The 15,992-nt window shown below is 44.8% G+C and overlaps 1 protein-coding gene across 3 annotated transcripts in view; it reads left to right on the forward strand.

Annotated features, from left to right (window-relative positions):
* ANAPC1 (anaphase promoting complex subunit 1) overlaps positions 1 to 15,992 on the forward strand; it is a 65,887-nt gene that overhangs the window by 10,684 nt on the left and 39,211 nt on the right. The window contains exons 7-17 of one of the 3 annotated variants that reach the window (XM_084624673.1): positions 528 to 601; positions 2,664 to 2,842; positions 3,835 to 4,055; positions 6,503 to 6,712; positions 10,264 to 10,359; positions 10,856 to 10,946; positions 11,050 to 11,115; positions 12,066 to 12,203; positions 14,142 to 14,282; positions 14,659 to 14,719; positions 15,310 to 15,497. In XM_084624673.1, coding sequence (XP_084480799.1) covers positions 528 to 601; positions 2,664 to 2,842; positions 3,835 to 4,055; positions 6,503 to 6,712; positions 10,264 to 10,359; positions 10,856 to 10,946; positions 11,050 to 11,115; positions 12,066 to 12,203; positions 14,142 to 14,282; positions 14,659 to 14,719; positions 15,310 to 15,497 — 1,465 coding nt within the window. The remainder of the gene's footprint in view (positions 1 to 527; positions 602 to 2,663; positions 2,843 to 3,834; positions 4,056 to 6,502; positions 6,713 to 10,263; positions 10,360 to 10,855; positions 10,947 to 11,049; positions 11,116 to 12,065; positions 12,204 to 14,141; positions 14,283 to 14,658; positions 14,720 to 15,309; positions 15,498 to 15,992) is intronic. The other 2 variants (XM_084624674.1, XM_084624675.1) reach the window with 2 other exon arrangements.

The following is a 15,992-nucleotide window of genomic DNA, read 5'->3' on the forward strand; positions in this document are numbered from 1 at the left end:
AATCTAGTCCTGCCTTACACTTTGTAGTAAAAAGGCAATCGTACACAAAATGTTTCAGCTTTCAAATGAGATTTCAAACTGACATTCATGTTAGTTGTGGTCAGTAGGGATCTCTTGGCTCTTCAGTCTTTGTGTTCTGCCACATTTTTATCTGGTAACTCCATGTCTGTCTAAATTTCCCTTGCAATTTCTGTTGGATTCCTCATTTCCTATTCTGAACTGTTAAGCATTGCTCTGTGCTGTTAAATAGCTGCATCATGTCAGTGGAGGGTGAAGTGTTCCAAGTTATATAGTAATATCAGTTTAAGTTTTCTAAGATGCTCAGAGATAAAGTGTACTAGAGAAACAAAGCTTGGGGGGTTTTATTGATGAGCCACACAATCTATAGTTAATGGAACATATATGTCACTTGTTTGTTTTTGAGGAGTTGACTGTTAAACTTGCAGTGGGTGTTTGTGATCCATCTGTTAGATTTTACAGCTTGTTAACACTTGATTTTTAAATATATTTTTCCATTTCCTTTCCAGAGAACCTTTGCCCACTATGTTCAGTATGCTACATCCTTTAGATGAGATAACACCTCTTGTCTGTAAGTCTGGAGGTAGGTTATCTTTTTTAATTAAAAAAAAATATAAAAAATGAAAATCCATAAATAGAAATGAGTCATTCAGCTGCAATATTATTGAATACAGAATTGACTGTTTACCTTCCCTGTCTTTATAGTCTATAATTACAATCTAATGAATGTTCAAATATCTCTTTTAAGAATTTAGAAATGGATTATTTTAGCTGCTTATCTGTTAGGATTTCATGTATGCAGTGTTGTTGTAGCCATGTTAATTAAATTAATTTATATTAAGTTAATTAATTTAGGATTTCATGTCAGTTAGGATATTTAAGGTATCTAAAAAGACCTCTTTGAATGGCTGGCCACCGAGGAGGGATTCTATAAAGGAAAGAGAGAGTTGCTATCTTGCTTGGTTACATTTGAAACCTTGCTGTCATTGAGCTGTGGTGATTGACCCGCATGTTACTTGGTCTGGAGTCATGATACGCACATTGCAGCTGACTCCCCATGCTAACTACATCCTTCTTGAAATTATAGTGGAGTTGTAGCTATAGTTAAGATTGAGTTTTGCTTGTTGTTCAAAGGTTAATTATTCTAAGTGCTTTAAAATCCACATGCTTACTTGGATTGCCTTGAAAGCTGCAAGTCCTCTTGGGGGACTTGGGGTGGGATAGTGGTCTACATTTGGGGTGGTTTGAGCATCCATGGGGCCATCTTAATTGGGGCCTCCACCATATTACGGTAGGAAATAAACAGGAATTCTTGCCTTAAACACAACATAATGGTAATAGAAAAAGTTTTACATGTGTTTGGCTGCTTTAGAAACATCACTGTCTGGATTTGTGGGCACAAAGTCGCGAATGACATCTGAAAGTTCAGTTTCCTGAAGCACATGGGGTTCAATGTGTGTCAAGACTAGATAATTTTATTTTTAAACACCTCACCGCCGGGGCTCCCTTTCTGCAGGGGGTCCTGAACAGGTGCCCAGTTTGTCCGTGCCTTAGACATCCCTGAGCAGCCATGCACTGTGAGTTCTGGCCTACCCTGGACAGGGAGGGGAAAGGGGTTTGCAGGGGGTTCAGGCCAGGAGGAAGTTGTCAGAGTGGGGGATGTGGGAGGTTGGTGGTAGGGAGAAATGTGGGGAGGGGGTGCCTGTCATCCCAACATTCAACTCCCATTTGAAGTTGCATCCCCAGCCTATTCCCTCTCCTCTATTCCAGGCCGGACAGTGGGGGGTGTAGGAGGAGATGCCTCCCATTCACAGCACCATCTCTCATGGTAACAGCTAGAGGCCAGAGCGAGCTGTGTCCCACAAAAAGGGAGGGGGCAGGAAAGGGATGGGCCAGTAGCAAAACCCCAGCACTGGGGAGGGCCAGGAACCCCATGGAGATATAGTGATGTGCTTTTCAGCTGTATAGCTCAAAGCACTCTACAAAGGAAGTCAGCATCATTATCCCTGTTTAACAGAAGGGGAAACTGAGGAAGAGATCGGGGACATGTCCAAGGTCACCCAGCAAACCATTGACAGAGCTGGGAAAAGATTAATAGATTCCAAGGCCAGAAAGACCATTGTCATCGTCTGGTCTGACCTCCTGTATAACACAGGCCAGAGACCTGCCCCAGAGCAATTCCTAGAGCAGAGCTTTTAGAAAAACATCCAATCTTGATTTAAAAATTGTCAGTGGTGGAGAATGCACCACTGCCCTTGGTAAAGCTGTTCCAATGGCTAATTGTTACACTTACAAATGTATGCCTTATTTCCAATCTAAATTTGTCTAGCTTCAACTTCTAGCCTTTGGATTGAGTTAGACTGTGTTCCCGGCTAGATAGAACCCAGGTCTCCTGAGTCCCAGGCCAGTGCCTTAGCCATTAGGTGGTAATGCCTCTTATTTACACTACTTTGAAATGACTTGGGTACAACAAACTGTGGCCTTTTCCATTGGGTCTGACTGCGTAGCTATATACCTTTAACTGCCAAACGCTCCCAGAGTGGGAATCTATACGGGAAGAACCAAAGTTGCAACAGAAATGGGGCATGAAATGGTAGCTTTGTGTAATTAATAACACTATTACAGAAACTGTCCTTCTGATTTAGATGGGGTTAACCTGAGCGCTACTTCTCTAGCAGGTGTGTTTGGCTCGGCTAGAGTACAGTATGTTGCTGATTACACACTGCGCATCGTGTTCCTCAATGAGGAGCCTTCCATTGTGATGACCTATGACACCGTTCAGAGTTTGCATGCTGTCTGGGCCCTTCGTAGAGTAAAACCAGAGGTAAGAAATAATTGCTGACTTAAAGATGGAGGTTTGTGTGTGTGTGAAAATGCATAATACCTGCAGTCCGGTCCGTATAATGGATAGTGTTAAACTGATAAAAACAATGGAGCTTCTGAGGAGCAATTCCTCTTTCAATTCTCTCTCCATTCCAGAATTAAGGATGCCGGGTTTCCCAAATGCTTGTTGATGTTTAAATGCCTTAAGCAATGGTGGGTGTTTCTGGGGTGTCTGGGTGGGCATAGATATACCTGCCACATAAATGATGGGTGAGAAATGACATTTGTCATCATGCCCCTTTGGCTGTCATCCTGGCAATCTGGTGACTGAAGATCTGCCAAACCTTTCAGCTTTCAAACAGCTGTTGTTTAAAACAAAGGCAACAAACAACTGGCTGCCATTAAGAGCCAGGTGGAAAACTTGTGGGAAAGAGACAAACAGATGAAGGGAGTCAGGGAGTGCTGACCCCTTGCCTGCCTTCCTTCATCCCCACCTGCTTCTCTCTAGGCCACGGGTAGGGGTCCCAGGAGTTTACCCCATGGCCCTTGTGCTCCTTCCACTGTGGGTCTAGTGGCCCTGTTGCACCTTTCCTGCGTTATTTTCTTCATTTTTTTTTTTAAAAGCCAATAAAGGGAGAATCTACCTAGCCTTGCTGCTTACTGTCTTCCTCTCCCTGCTCCATGCAGGAGTCCTAGGGGAGAGGCAGACGCCCTCCCCACCGTTCTGTGTGGCTACTGCATGAGAGCTACCCCACTTAGGGCTTGACTGAAAGGACTGTGTCCCTGGAGAATGATCATATCTTCAGAATCTGCTGCAGCGTTACTGACTAGACTAAAGGGTTGAGAAGTCTAGCAGCAAATGCGTCTGAGCGTGTGACATCTAACTTGAGTTGCGCTGACTAAGTAAACAGCTGGTCAGTGACCCCAGGGCACTCGGGCTGCTATGACCCACTCATGTTCCTTATGACGTACAGCTTCTTTTGTCTCTTCCAGGAGCAAAACACAGTCCTAAAGTTCTCTGAGCAGGCGGGGACGCCTCAACACGTGGCCACCAGCAGCTCTTTGACCGCCCACCTCAGGAGTCTCTCGAAAGGAGACTCCCCCATGGCTTCCCCTTTCCAGAATTATTCCTCTCTTCACAGCCAGAGTAGGTCGTTGTCGTCGCCCAGCGTGCACTCCCGCTCCCCTTCCATATCCAACATGGCGGCTCTTAGGTGGGTGCTAATGGGATTATGTGTTAACTAGTAGTGTAAAAGATGAGCACATCTGATGCAGGGTGAGCAATAGACTCAATACAACATCTAAAACAGTACCGATCTATCTCACTTACTTGGCCTCCGTTATCAGTGTCCAAGTGCCTTTCAGTCTTCCATGTATTGTTTCTCTCAGTGTCCCTGTGAGATAGGGCGATGCTATTATCTCCATGTTATAGCTGGGGAGCTGGGGCAGAGAGAGACCAAGTGACTTGTCCCAGGTCAGAAAGAGAATCTGTGGTGTAGCTGGGAGCAGAATGCCGGTCTCCTGAGTCCCAGTGCCACTGGGCTATCCACCCTCTCACCTGCGCTGCCTCGGAGCGGGTATTGAAATTCATATGCATGGCAGTACTGAGGCGTGGGAGACAGTCTTCTTGACTCCTGAACACTCCTTTTTCTGTTGATTTTTCCAGCTGATCATTGCAATGGTGCCTGATTAACTCAGTGAGAAAGCTGGCCACATCGCCGTGCTATAGACAGGCCAAAGTGGCAGCGTGGCAGCTCTTCCAGTCAAAGTTTAGGAGTCCGCTGCTTTCTCCCTATGTTCTGCTGATTGTCAAGTCTTATTTTATAATTCTTGACATGTTTTTATCTTTACCATTGGGATAAAATTGTCCCAAATTGTCAGCCATTGCAAATAAAGGTTCTGGCTTCAGGGGATAATGGCTGACTTTACTTTATGGAACAAGCTGAAAGGATTTGAAGTGTGAATTGACAATACTGAACCATGTAAGAAACATAAATGTATCTATGTTGGGTGTTTCTGGCATCGGTATGCGTTGTACCTTGCCGCCTTCAGTATGTTGCATAAGCCTCTGGTATTTGTGCTGTCACATGCTGGAATATCTCCAGTTAACAGGGAGGGTTTCACAAAGGATTAAAAACAAATCTCAAAATTAGGGTAGTTAGAATTTTATTCTCTGGGTAGTGTCTCCCTCAGCCAGATTACTGGTGATATTTGCCTATAAATATGGTATATTTTTGCTGCTCTTGCCTTTGAAAGGGCGACCAGAGAGCAGCCCACCCCATTTAAAAAAACAAGCGAAAAACCTCCTCTTGGTGTTGGAGTGCTGGCCAGCCCTGCACACTCAGTCTGTGCTCTTTGCGTCAAGCTGGGTTCTTTCCATTATGTGCATCATCACCAGTAATAAGTGTTCTGCAGACCAAATTTGGTCCTTCCTTGCAGCCCCCTTGCCTTCAGCGGGCTACACATGTGTCACTGAATGGAGTTGAGTAAACAACTCTGGGTTGCAAACTGGAATCAAATCTCGGTTGTGTAGGCTCCACAGGATTTTCAGGAGTAAAAAGCAGCAAAGCCATATTTTTTTGTCACTAAGTCAGCAGATCTGACACATGTAGATAGCTGACTATGAAGGTGCCATTTAAACATAGTTGCTTTTTTAGAGTAGAACTGTACTGTAAAGGTGTAGACCCCATCTACAATCACAGCCTTCTCCTTGAGATCCTGCTGTTGCAGCACAGCTTGGCACCTTTGCTGAAGTTAGTCCAAGGGTATGGAATTTGCTCCCCCAATATCACTGGTTCATTTCTCTCTCTTGTTTTTTGTGTGTAACTGCCTCAACTTTTTTCATATGTTTTTATCTTGCCCGTCAGTGGTTCTCATCTCTAACTTCCCTGCAGTCTCTTTTCTAACCCTCTTCACGTGGTTGATCTCCTTCCCTTCCCCTCAGTCAGTTGTGTTCATTTTGAGTTTATGCTGACTTCTTAAAACTAGTTGTATTGTGTTTAAATATCTCGCACAGCGCCCTGTGGGCCTTGGTAGGGATCCTGAAGTATTTTAGAAACACAGAGTGATGCACCTTAGGTCATTCCGTCCTCTCCATGCCCACCAATGGCCTTCAGCAGCCATTCTGCCGCATTTTTCTGGAGCAAAAGCTCAACATCCTCTGTGCGCTTTACTGTCTTGTTACCCACTTTCTTACGTCTCCCTCAGGAAGCCCCAGAGAGCTTGATTTCCTTCAAAAATCATCCACTTGCACTTTAGATAAGTCCCGTGCATGGAGGTCGGGCCCTCCACTTGCAGCACAGCTCAAGATAGAGCTTTTAGCATAAACACAGAACCGCATTTATAGTCGGTAATATTCATACTGGGCAGGCTGAGGATAGGTTTTCACTAACCAGATTGTGCATTATGGAGATTTTTTTTTTTTTTTAATTTTCCCCCTCCTTTTGAAGCCTCTGCCAGAAGTATTTAGCGAAGTATTTGGAGGGTTGGTGTGTTCCTTTGAGCAAGTGGGCTGGTATTGAATTAGCAACTGTGAGAAAAAATTCCGTGCTAGTGTGCAAGCTCCCTGGCTCCCCTTGTGGAAAAGTGTTCTGCTCCCCACACCTGAGCATGCCCGACTTTATGATCTGTTTTCAGTCATGGCCCTTGTCTGTCTTTGCAGCCGTTCTCACTCTCCTGCCTTAGGGGTGCAATCTTTCTCCGGAGTGCAGAGATTCAATTTCTCCAGTAACACCCAGTCGCCACGGAGGCACAGTGCGAGCCATTCTCCAAACAGTGCTTCCAGTGACTCCTTCCTTGCTCCAGAAACTGAGCCAATTGTTCCAGAGCTGTGCATAGACCATCTGTGGACAGAGACCATCATGACCATGAGGTTTGGAAGCTTATATTTGGGTTAAGTAGACCTGCATTTCCACTGACAAAGACTAAAGTGAAATTGTCCTCAGTACAAACTTTTTGCAAGCCGTTGCCTCTTACAGCAGGTGTGTGTACTACTGAGTACACCATAATGTTTCATAACGAAGGATCGTTTAGTATTGTTGGGTAACCTTTTCAAAAGTGTCTAAGTCCCTCTGTCAAAAACTACTTCAGAGACTAAGACTCAGTGACAGTCAGGCTCCCAAGCCACGTCTACACTACAATTAAAACCTCAGGGCGTGCGTGTGTCAGCAGACTCCGGCTCCCGGGACCCAGGCTCAGGGGGCTGTTTAACTGTGCTGTAGACATTTGGGCTCGGGCAATGTCTACCCCGCGGTTAAACAGCCCCTTAGCCCAAGCCCTGCAAGCCAGAGCCAGAGTCAGCTGACATGGGCCGGCCACAGATGTGCAATTGCAAGTATAGACCTACCCCAAGTGCCCAGCTCACTTTTGAAAATGGGACTGGGCACTTTTCAATGTTAACCTCTCTATCCTGTAGCCTTCTGAACTGGATTATTGTCCCACTGGATCTAATGAGCTGAGCAGGGTTGTGTCTGATTGCTGCTTTGATGTGAGACCTTCAAGTAGCAGTGTGCTGCAGAAGTGGTGTGGGTGGTTCAGTAGGTATCCCTCTTCGCAGGAGGTCAGTATTTGAACCAGTGCGTTGGCATGGGTTATGGGGCACTCTGTTTTTGAAGATGCTGTCTGTTTGATGAGCTATCAAACTGTATCTTTACCATCTGGAGACATTAAAGGTCCCATGGCTCTTTTAAACAAGTTATCATATTAACCACAATGTCTTAGCCAAACTCTGATTTGGGTGATTACATTCTGCCTATCTAAATTCTTCTTCCTGTTGGAAGGGGATGAAATATTCTTCACTTTTCTCCCAAGCTGTAGTCTGCTGTTAAATAGCCGCTGCATTCCCTCCCAACTATGAGTAAATTCCTATGTGCATGGGAGTGGCACCATAGATCTTGAGTATATGGTAACAGGGGTAGTAGATCGTCAGTTTTTACAGATAGCGTCCGCTAGGATTCCAACTCTGGAGTCTCGGCTCCATCTGATGTGGTAGGTGGAACATCTTGACCTTAGTTTTGTGGTCCTTAAGGGTAACGGTAGTTGTATAATGCAAATGCTCATGGATGGGTCATCAGCCAAAGGGATTGAACCTGGAACCTAAAAGCATGAGCCTCTACTGTCTTTCAGCTCAGAGTCAGGTCTGTCAGCACAAAAGCTGTAGCTGGGTCATTGATCATTATCTGATCCAGCCACTAGTCTGGGGACAGAGATCCTAGCTGCGTAAATGTGAGTTACATGCTCCCCCGGCTGGGAAGCTCATCCCAAGTGCTTGAGATGTGCTGCAGCTGAAATCTCTCTACGCGCCACCACTGGTAACAGGACACCCTGGCTGGGTTATCAGCAGTAGAACAAGAGCTCTGGATCTGAAGGCATGACTGTCTCCTGCGTGGGGAAATAGAGACCTGGTTTCAAATCCCTGCTGCTCGCAACCCATCCGAGAGAGTTATGTTCCAATTGGGTCGAGTGCGAGCTAGTCCTTCCTATTGGCAGTCATGCCTCAGTGATAAAATGATGTCATTTTGTTAGTATCTGACCATAATTGTCGTCTCTTGGCACGTTCTTATTATTTTCCTGTCTCTGGTGTTTACAGCGCCTCTCAGTATCGTCTGTGAATGTAATTAGCATGCTCTTTTTCTCCTAGAGCATTAGTGAAGATGCTAAATAAAGAAAGTAGCTAAAGTCACAGCATCATCATGAGCGGCTTTGAGTGCTGCTGCGGTTGCACTTGGCAGAATACCGAGTGAGCTGCCCGAAGTGGAGATATTACCAATGGTGGTATCATTGCAGCCAATGCCAAGCCATGGGCTGAAGCGTTCTGCCTGAGGGGATCCTGTGGTTCTAGAGCAGAGGTGGGCAAGCTACTGCCCGCGGGACCCTCCTGCCCGGCCCCGGAGCGCCTGGCCTGGGAGGCTAGCCTCCCCCTTCACACACAGCCTCAGCTCACTGTGAGCTCCTGGGCAGCACAGCTGCAGAGCCCGGCCTGACCTGGTGCTCTGTGCTGCACAGCTGCCTGTCCTGGTGCAGCCACGCCACCGGCCACCGGTGCTCCAGGCAGCACGGTAAGGGGGCGGGGGGGTTAGATAGAGGGCAGGGGAGTTTGGGGTTGTGGTTGGGGGTGTGGATAGGGGTCAGGGCGGTCAGATGACTGGGAACAGAGGGGTTGAATGGGAGCAGGGGTCCTGGGGGGGGGCAGTCAGGACTGAGAGGACGGGTTGCATGGGGCGGCAGGGGGCAGTTAGGGGACAGAGAGCGGGGTGTGTGTGTGGATGGGCAGGGGTCCCTGGGGGGGCGTCAGGGGACGAGAAGCAGGGGGGGGTTGGATAGGGTGTGGAGGCTGTGCCACGCCCAGCTGTTTGGGGAGGCACAGCCTCCCCTAACCATCCCTCCATAAAAAGAAAAGGAGTACTTGTGGCACCTTAGAGACTAACCAAGTTAGTCTCTAAGGTGCCACAAGTACTCCTTTTCTTTTTGCGAATACAGACTAACACGGCTGTTACTCTCATCCCTCCATACAATTTCGGAAACCCGATGTGGCCCTCGGGCCAAAAAGTTTGCCCGCCCCTGTTCTAGAGGGTTGGATCACAGCTCGTGCAAGAGAGGCAGTGCAGGACCAGTTCCTGCTTGAGCAAAATCAGCGTATGGATCTTATTGCCTTTGCCATCAGCACCAGTTCGGAGGGATGACATTCATCGACAGTTTGTGGTGGGGCACATGTGCCCAGCTGGTGGCTGGGAGCTTATTCCAGCCCGCATGAGAAGTGATCAGTGCTAGGATCACCAGGGAGTCAGCTGGGCATGTGCAAGATACTGTAGCAGCAGCGCTTACATTGTAATAGGTGAAAACTTTACCCGAAAGTTGCTGACCAGGCAACTTTCCTCCCTTTGAAACCAGCACTATCCTTCATTATGATCATCTCCTAAAGTCCTTTAGCCAGCTTGACACCAAATGCCAACGCTACTGTTGAGGTCACTATACAAATTCTAATGCTATTAAGTGATTGAAATTGGTGCTGTTCACTTCAAAGAGGACTTCATGCAGATACTGCAGGCTTTTGGTGGGGGACAGCTGCCTTTGAGAAAATATGACCCAAAGGTAGAAACCTAAGTAGAGCAGTAACATTTGGAATCAAACAGTAAAGTAAGGATAAAACAAATCTGACACTAGGGTTGGCCTGTAAAGCCTGAGCCCTGAGTGCCTAAAACTAGGGAGCATGCAGGTTGGGATCTAGGAATGCTAATTTCTAGAATAGTGACACACATTGGGGTGGGCAAACTCTGGCTGTCCAGTCCACTGTTCGGCTGATGTCCAGCCATGTGTTGCAGCTTGCTGTGCCTAATATTCTCTTCAGTAACACTCTTCCACTGACCCTAGAGCAGTGAGCCAAAGCACTATGCTGATCACTGCCTCTTGTTTCAATATTGACAGAGAGAAGAATTCCCAAGCCTCAAAAGTGTTTATTACAACTGACCTTTGTGGACAAAAGTTCTTGTGCTTTTTAGTGGAATCCCAGCTCCAGTTGCGGTAAGCATGTGTGGGTTTTTCTGGGTACCTGTGAATTGCTGAATAAATAAACTAGCTAGATATGGGATAGTGAAATCTGTTATATTAATGCGATGTATGTGTCTCTCTGTCCCATGAATGTTTGCAACTATAGCCTATACAAGTTTGCGCATTTGAAGAAAACTAAGATTAAAAAAGAATTCATTGTACTGCCAATGGTATGCTTGTTTTTCCTACCCTAGACCCTTGGAAGTGTTCTCGGTAATTGAACAAAGATTTTTACTTTGAATGATGTTAATTAGCAGCAGAAAAACCAGCATTCCTCATATTAGAGATTCTGTAGAAACAGTATTATCTTGTGTTGAAAAGGAGGGAATGATACCACTGTGAAAATTAGTTCCCATACATCACTGGTTTACTATCCTCTCCCTCTGTCATAATGCCACATAGGAGAGAGTCTCTGGTATATAACGTTTTTGGTTGAATCTTTTTTTTTTTCCCCCTCCCAAATATTTAGCTGTGTAAAGTTTCAAGAGAGTAACGATAAGTCACAGTTGATCTTTGGTTCTGTTACCAATATACAGGCAAAGGACGCAGCCCCTGTAGAGGTAAGTGTGTATGTTAAATATAGAACCTTGGTGTACTTTCAGTTTCTAAATATAGTGTTTACTAAAATATGAGATGTTTTAACGCACTGTTTGGTATTTATAGAGCATTGACACATTGCTGGTTCTGGAAGGCAATGGAAACTTAGTGCTGTATACTGGAGTGGTTCGGGTACGTACCGTCATGTAGTCAAGTTAAAATTATTAGTACCCCAAGGTAAACACGTTTGAAATTTCCTATGTCACAACAGGGCTATTGTAACTTCTGTTACCAGTGTCATGTCAAGTGTGTTTGATATGTAGTAAGCTGCTACAACAGTTACTGCTTTAGGCCATTTTAGGAGACTTCTGACATCAACTTCCTGGGGAGGTGGGCAGGTCCTCGGATCAAACCTAATCAAAAGCAGGAGCTGCTGTCTGATTTGCCTTTTGCAGTGCTGGAAATGTTGCTCTTGAGTTATTGACACCACAGAACAGTTTGAAAAGCATTAGGTTTGGAGATAATGTTGCTTGATGTGTGGTTTTCATGTCCAGCTTTTGAGTTAAGAACAAAGAGAATCCTAAAAATATGAGAAATAAGCAGAAGTTCTCCAAAGCTAAAAGCTTTCAGTCTCTCATGAGGTGTCAATGGGTTTTAAATATCAAAACTTGTTACTTTGCAAAAGACTATTGTTACGTTGGACTTTCTTATTTGCACTTTTATAGTTAAAATAGGGTTAGCTATTTTTAAGTTAAGAAAGACATAATGTGCTTTTTGCTTTATCTTTGGAAACTGCGTAAACCAGATTTTTCTAGATATTTTTATACCGTTTAAAAGTAGACTTTTTAAATTGAAACTGTCCTAACTTTAAGTTGACTTAAATGTGCAGCAATGATGCAAGCATGTGGAAATGTATAGAAGTAGGACTGGAAAATACTGTAACGTGTCAAAGCTTGGGGAAAAAGGAGCTAAAATGGGACAACTTTAGACTTGCCTGTTGATGTTTGTTTGAATTTCACCATATACCCAATTTTCTTAACCTTTTTCTTTGAAGTATTAATAACTGCTGCTGCTTCTGCCATTGACCTATGTGTGTTAGAGGAGTCTGCATGTTAAAACTCACCATTTCTTTTCATAAAAAGGTAGGGAAGGTTTTTATTCCTGGCCTGCCAGCACCGTCACTGACAATGTCGAACCAAATGCCTCGGCCGAGCACCCCTCTGGATAGCCTGAATACTCCTTCCAAGCCTTTGAATAAGCACCTAGGGCCCTTAGAGGAGGTGAGAGAAGCAAACTGTTTTATTGAAAGAGTTTGTTTTAGGCTTTCAAAAGCCATGATGTCGCTGAGCGCTGGAGTCTTTTTTCTGCTGGACTAGGCCCCATTAAATGTTTTTGGGTATAGCTCCATTCCCTGCATCTCCCCGCCCCCTCCAACGAAACAAGCCATACCCATAACAGTGCAGTTCTGCTGGCATACCTGCGTCTGCGTTAGGGCCTCTGCCACCTTAGCTCTGTCGGTCAGGGATCAGATCTCTCCACACCCCTGACCGACAGAGCTAGGCAAAGGAAGGAACTCTGTAGTCCAGACAGGGCCACAGGCTGGGTGTGAGGTGGGCTGTGAGTGCTGCTGGGGAGTGAATGGGGATGTCGTGAGAACAGGGAGATTGAGCCTGTGATTGTGCTTCTCCCACTCAGTCCCCCCAGCTTAAACTCCACTTACTCCCCCAGCCCCTCGCCACAATTCCTATAGCTGCAACCCACTGAAGCCCCCTGCCGAATCACCCTCCCCCTGAGAGCATGGGGAGGAAATGGGTTTTATGCTTGTGGGGGAAGAGAGAAGAGCCACTGGGCTGAACCCCTCGTGGTGTGTCAGAGAAGATCTCTGTTCTGAGGAGCCTCTGACAGCTTGTCTCAGAGGGACTCCTTGCTGCTCATCTTCTCCCATCCATCTCCTGCAGCTCAATCCCCACTTTCATCCTTTGCCCTTGACACCTAACTCTGCTAGCCCTCACTCTTCAGTGTGCTCGGCTCACTCATGTGGTCCCTTACTCCTCTGCCACATTCAGCTTGTCACTGCTGATGCGTGTCCGTGTAAATCGATCAAAATGGAGATGCGTGTTGTGTGGTAGTGTAGGAGACGAGGGCACGACTCTCTTTCAGTATGTGGCATGTGGCATGACTCTCTTTCAGTAGCTGACAATGTCATTTAAAACTCATGTCTCTCTCAAAACCTAGTGTAATGCAGTCTGCAGTGATTCAGAAGCATGAGCACCCATTCGTAGGAAGCAGGGCACAAACCCCAAATTGGCTGTGAGTTCTGTTCCTAGATTTCACTAGACAGTTAATAAGCATAGACTCCTCAGGCACTATAATAGCCTTAACATGGAGTCAGACACGGTCCCCTTGGGTACTTCGATCTGGCTCGCCACCCAAGTGAGCCTACCTGTGTGTTAGATGGTCCCTTATGCCAAGGATCACAGCATTCAGGTTACTGTCAATCCCAAAGGACCAGTCACCAACCCCAGGTCAATTGCACTGTAGATCTCACACTGAAGTCAATGCTTATAGCCAATCCTATAGTAAACTATGTACAGATTTATTAAATAGGAAAAGGACTTTAGAGATTTACAGGGTAAAGATAGATACACAAATTAAAATCTTAAGCTTCAAAAGGTAATAGAGGCCTCTATAATCCACAACAAATATCTTTTGCTCTCTTTAACATCCCACAATAGTCCATCTAGTGTCAATGGATTTTCCCTGTTGGGAAGTGTATAACACCTTCTTTTGAAGATCAGCCTTTCACACTAATCAATGTCTCTCGTCTGCCGGGATATTTACAGAGTCAGAGAGGCTCACTTAAATATTACCTTACAATATGGGATACAGATGTTATAAGTGAGATTAATGCTGGCAGCAACTCACAAGCATTCAATAGAATCTGAACACGACACACATTCTTATAATTCTAATATCTGTTTTAAACAATTCTAACAGACAGGTGAGCCAGATGGATTCCAGCTATGTGTTAGTCAGTGTTCAAGTGAGACAGGCATGAGCTGGCGCTTGGTCTGCTAGCGTCACACCTAGTCATTAGTGTCTTACTGGAAACCCTAAAATTGAAGGATGAGGATTGGTTTCAGAATATGCAGAGCCCAGACTTACTAACTCACCCACCCACAATTTCAGCTTTTAACTATTGTTTTATCACTTTGCAGGGAGTGCTATTGTCTCCAGTTCCAGAGTTGAGGGATTCTTCCAAACTTCATGACTCCTCTTACATTGATGATTGTACTTTCCAACAACTTGGAACTTTCATTCACTCTGTGCGAGACCCTGTTCACAACAGAGTAACTCTGGTAGGTGTTTTCCTGTGGATTGTTTCTGAAACGGGGCGAGCCAAGTGTAATGAGCCCTGGTTTCTCCCATGTAGTAAGCTCTCCAAAGAGCTTCTGACTCACAGATGTTGCACTTCCACAGGTTCAGTGCACACCCATACCCTATAGAATGTCCTTTTCAGGAAAATTGCCGCTTATCACTTACAGGAATTTGAGTACCTATAAGCCCAACAGTTCTCTCCCACAGACTTTGAAAGTCTCAAGCTTAGTAAAAAGCTCTGTGTTATGGATAAGTTTTTAATGTACAAAGCTTCCTGTATAGATGGACTGTGATCTTGGTTTTATCTGAAGATGCCCCTCACAATTTAACTTCAATTTTATTTATTTTTTTTATCAGGAACTCAGCAATAGCTCGATGGTTAGGATTACCATTCCTGAAATTGCCACCTCAGAGCTAGGTAAGGAACAGAATCCAACCCATAAAGCATAACTGCACACTTCATTATACAGCTGTGAAGTTTGATATTTGAGCCCTGATGATGCGGCACCTAATGCTGTAAGTTCATGTGATCAGCTGCAGACTTGCTGACCTATATCTAGCTATGCTCTGTAGGTTCACTGATTCAGAACCAGTAGTATTCTCTGGTAAATTGGGGACAAACTGGCCTAAAAGAAGTGTGTGCACTGTTATTTAAGGAATAAAAGCATGAGAAATTTGATCTGTTAACACAGCTTTAGGAGTGGGCAAAAAGGGAAGTTGCAAAAAAAATTTTTAGAATTACATTTCCAGTGTCCTAAAACTGAACAGTGGCTGATTGCTTTGCAGTTTGAAGCAAGTTTTCCTTTCCTATGCATGGGAATTTTCAGGCCAATAGATGGGGGGAGCTGAACTGTGTGTGGGTCTTTTTTTTGACAGAGTTATCAGAGGGCCAAAAGTAGGGCTTGAAATGGGTTTACAACAGTAATTGTGGAGTCATGGACATGGCTCCATTCTACAAGCGTGGATGTGACAAAATAGTATAAACATTTTCTTTTCCCCCCAAAACAGTGAAAAGATGTTTACAAGGAATTAAGTCTATCCTGCCCAAAGAAATTGCTGTACAAATGCTTGTCAAGTGGTATAATGCTTACAATGCTCCTGGAGGACCAAGTTATCACTCTGAGTGGAGTTTATTTGTAACTTGCCTCATGAATATGATGGGTTACAATACTGACAGATTGGCATGGACGCGTAATGTAAGTAAACGCACAACTTTGTAGTTTGTTTTCTAGGCTTATATTAGTATTAGTTAATTGTTTGCATACTTAATCATTTCACAAAGTTCAAGATGTTTATCCAAATACATTCAGTTCAGCAGCAGGCATGCCTTAATCTATTTTAAACAAGGCATCTCTGAATTATAAAATGAACTTTTCCAAATGTACCTTTTTTTAAAAACATAAACATTCTTACTGTATTTTGTGTCTGTGACTTTTATTGTGTGCCCATCATGCTGGTACCTAGGCCACATATAAACAATAGCCTATGAGGATAATAGGCTCCCTTTCACCACTGATGCTGCTGCTTTCAAAGTGTGACAGTTCTCCTTTGCGAGTAGCTAATATTCATGCTGTTTTGATAGAATACACAGGTGACACTTCATAGTTCCGTTCTCCAAGTGGATGCCTACACCTTTAAAAACAGGATTTGTGGTGCAGATTCTTGTAATACTTGGGAGCATTCCGCTAGCT

Source organism: Lepidochelys olivacea (assembly GCF_965140295.1).
Source record: "Lepidochelys olivacea isolate rLepOli2 genome assembly, chromosome: 3".
NCBI classification, from domain to species: Eukaryota; Metazoa; Chordata; order Testudines; family Cheloniidae; genus Lepidochelys; species Lepidochelys olivacea.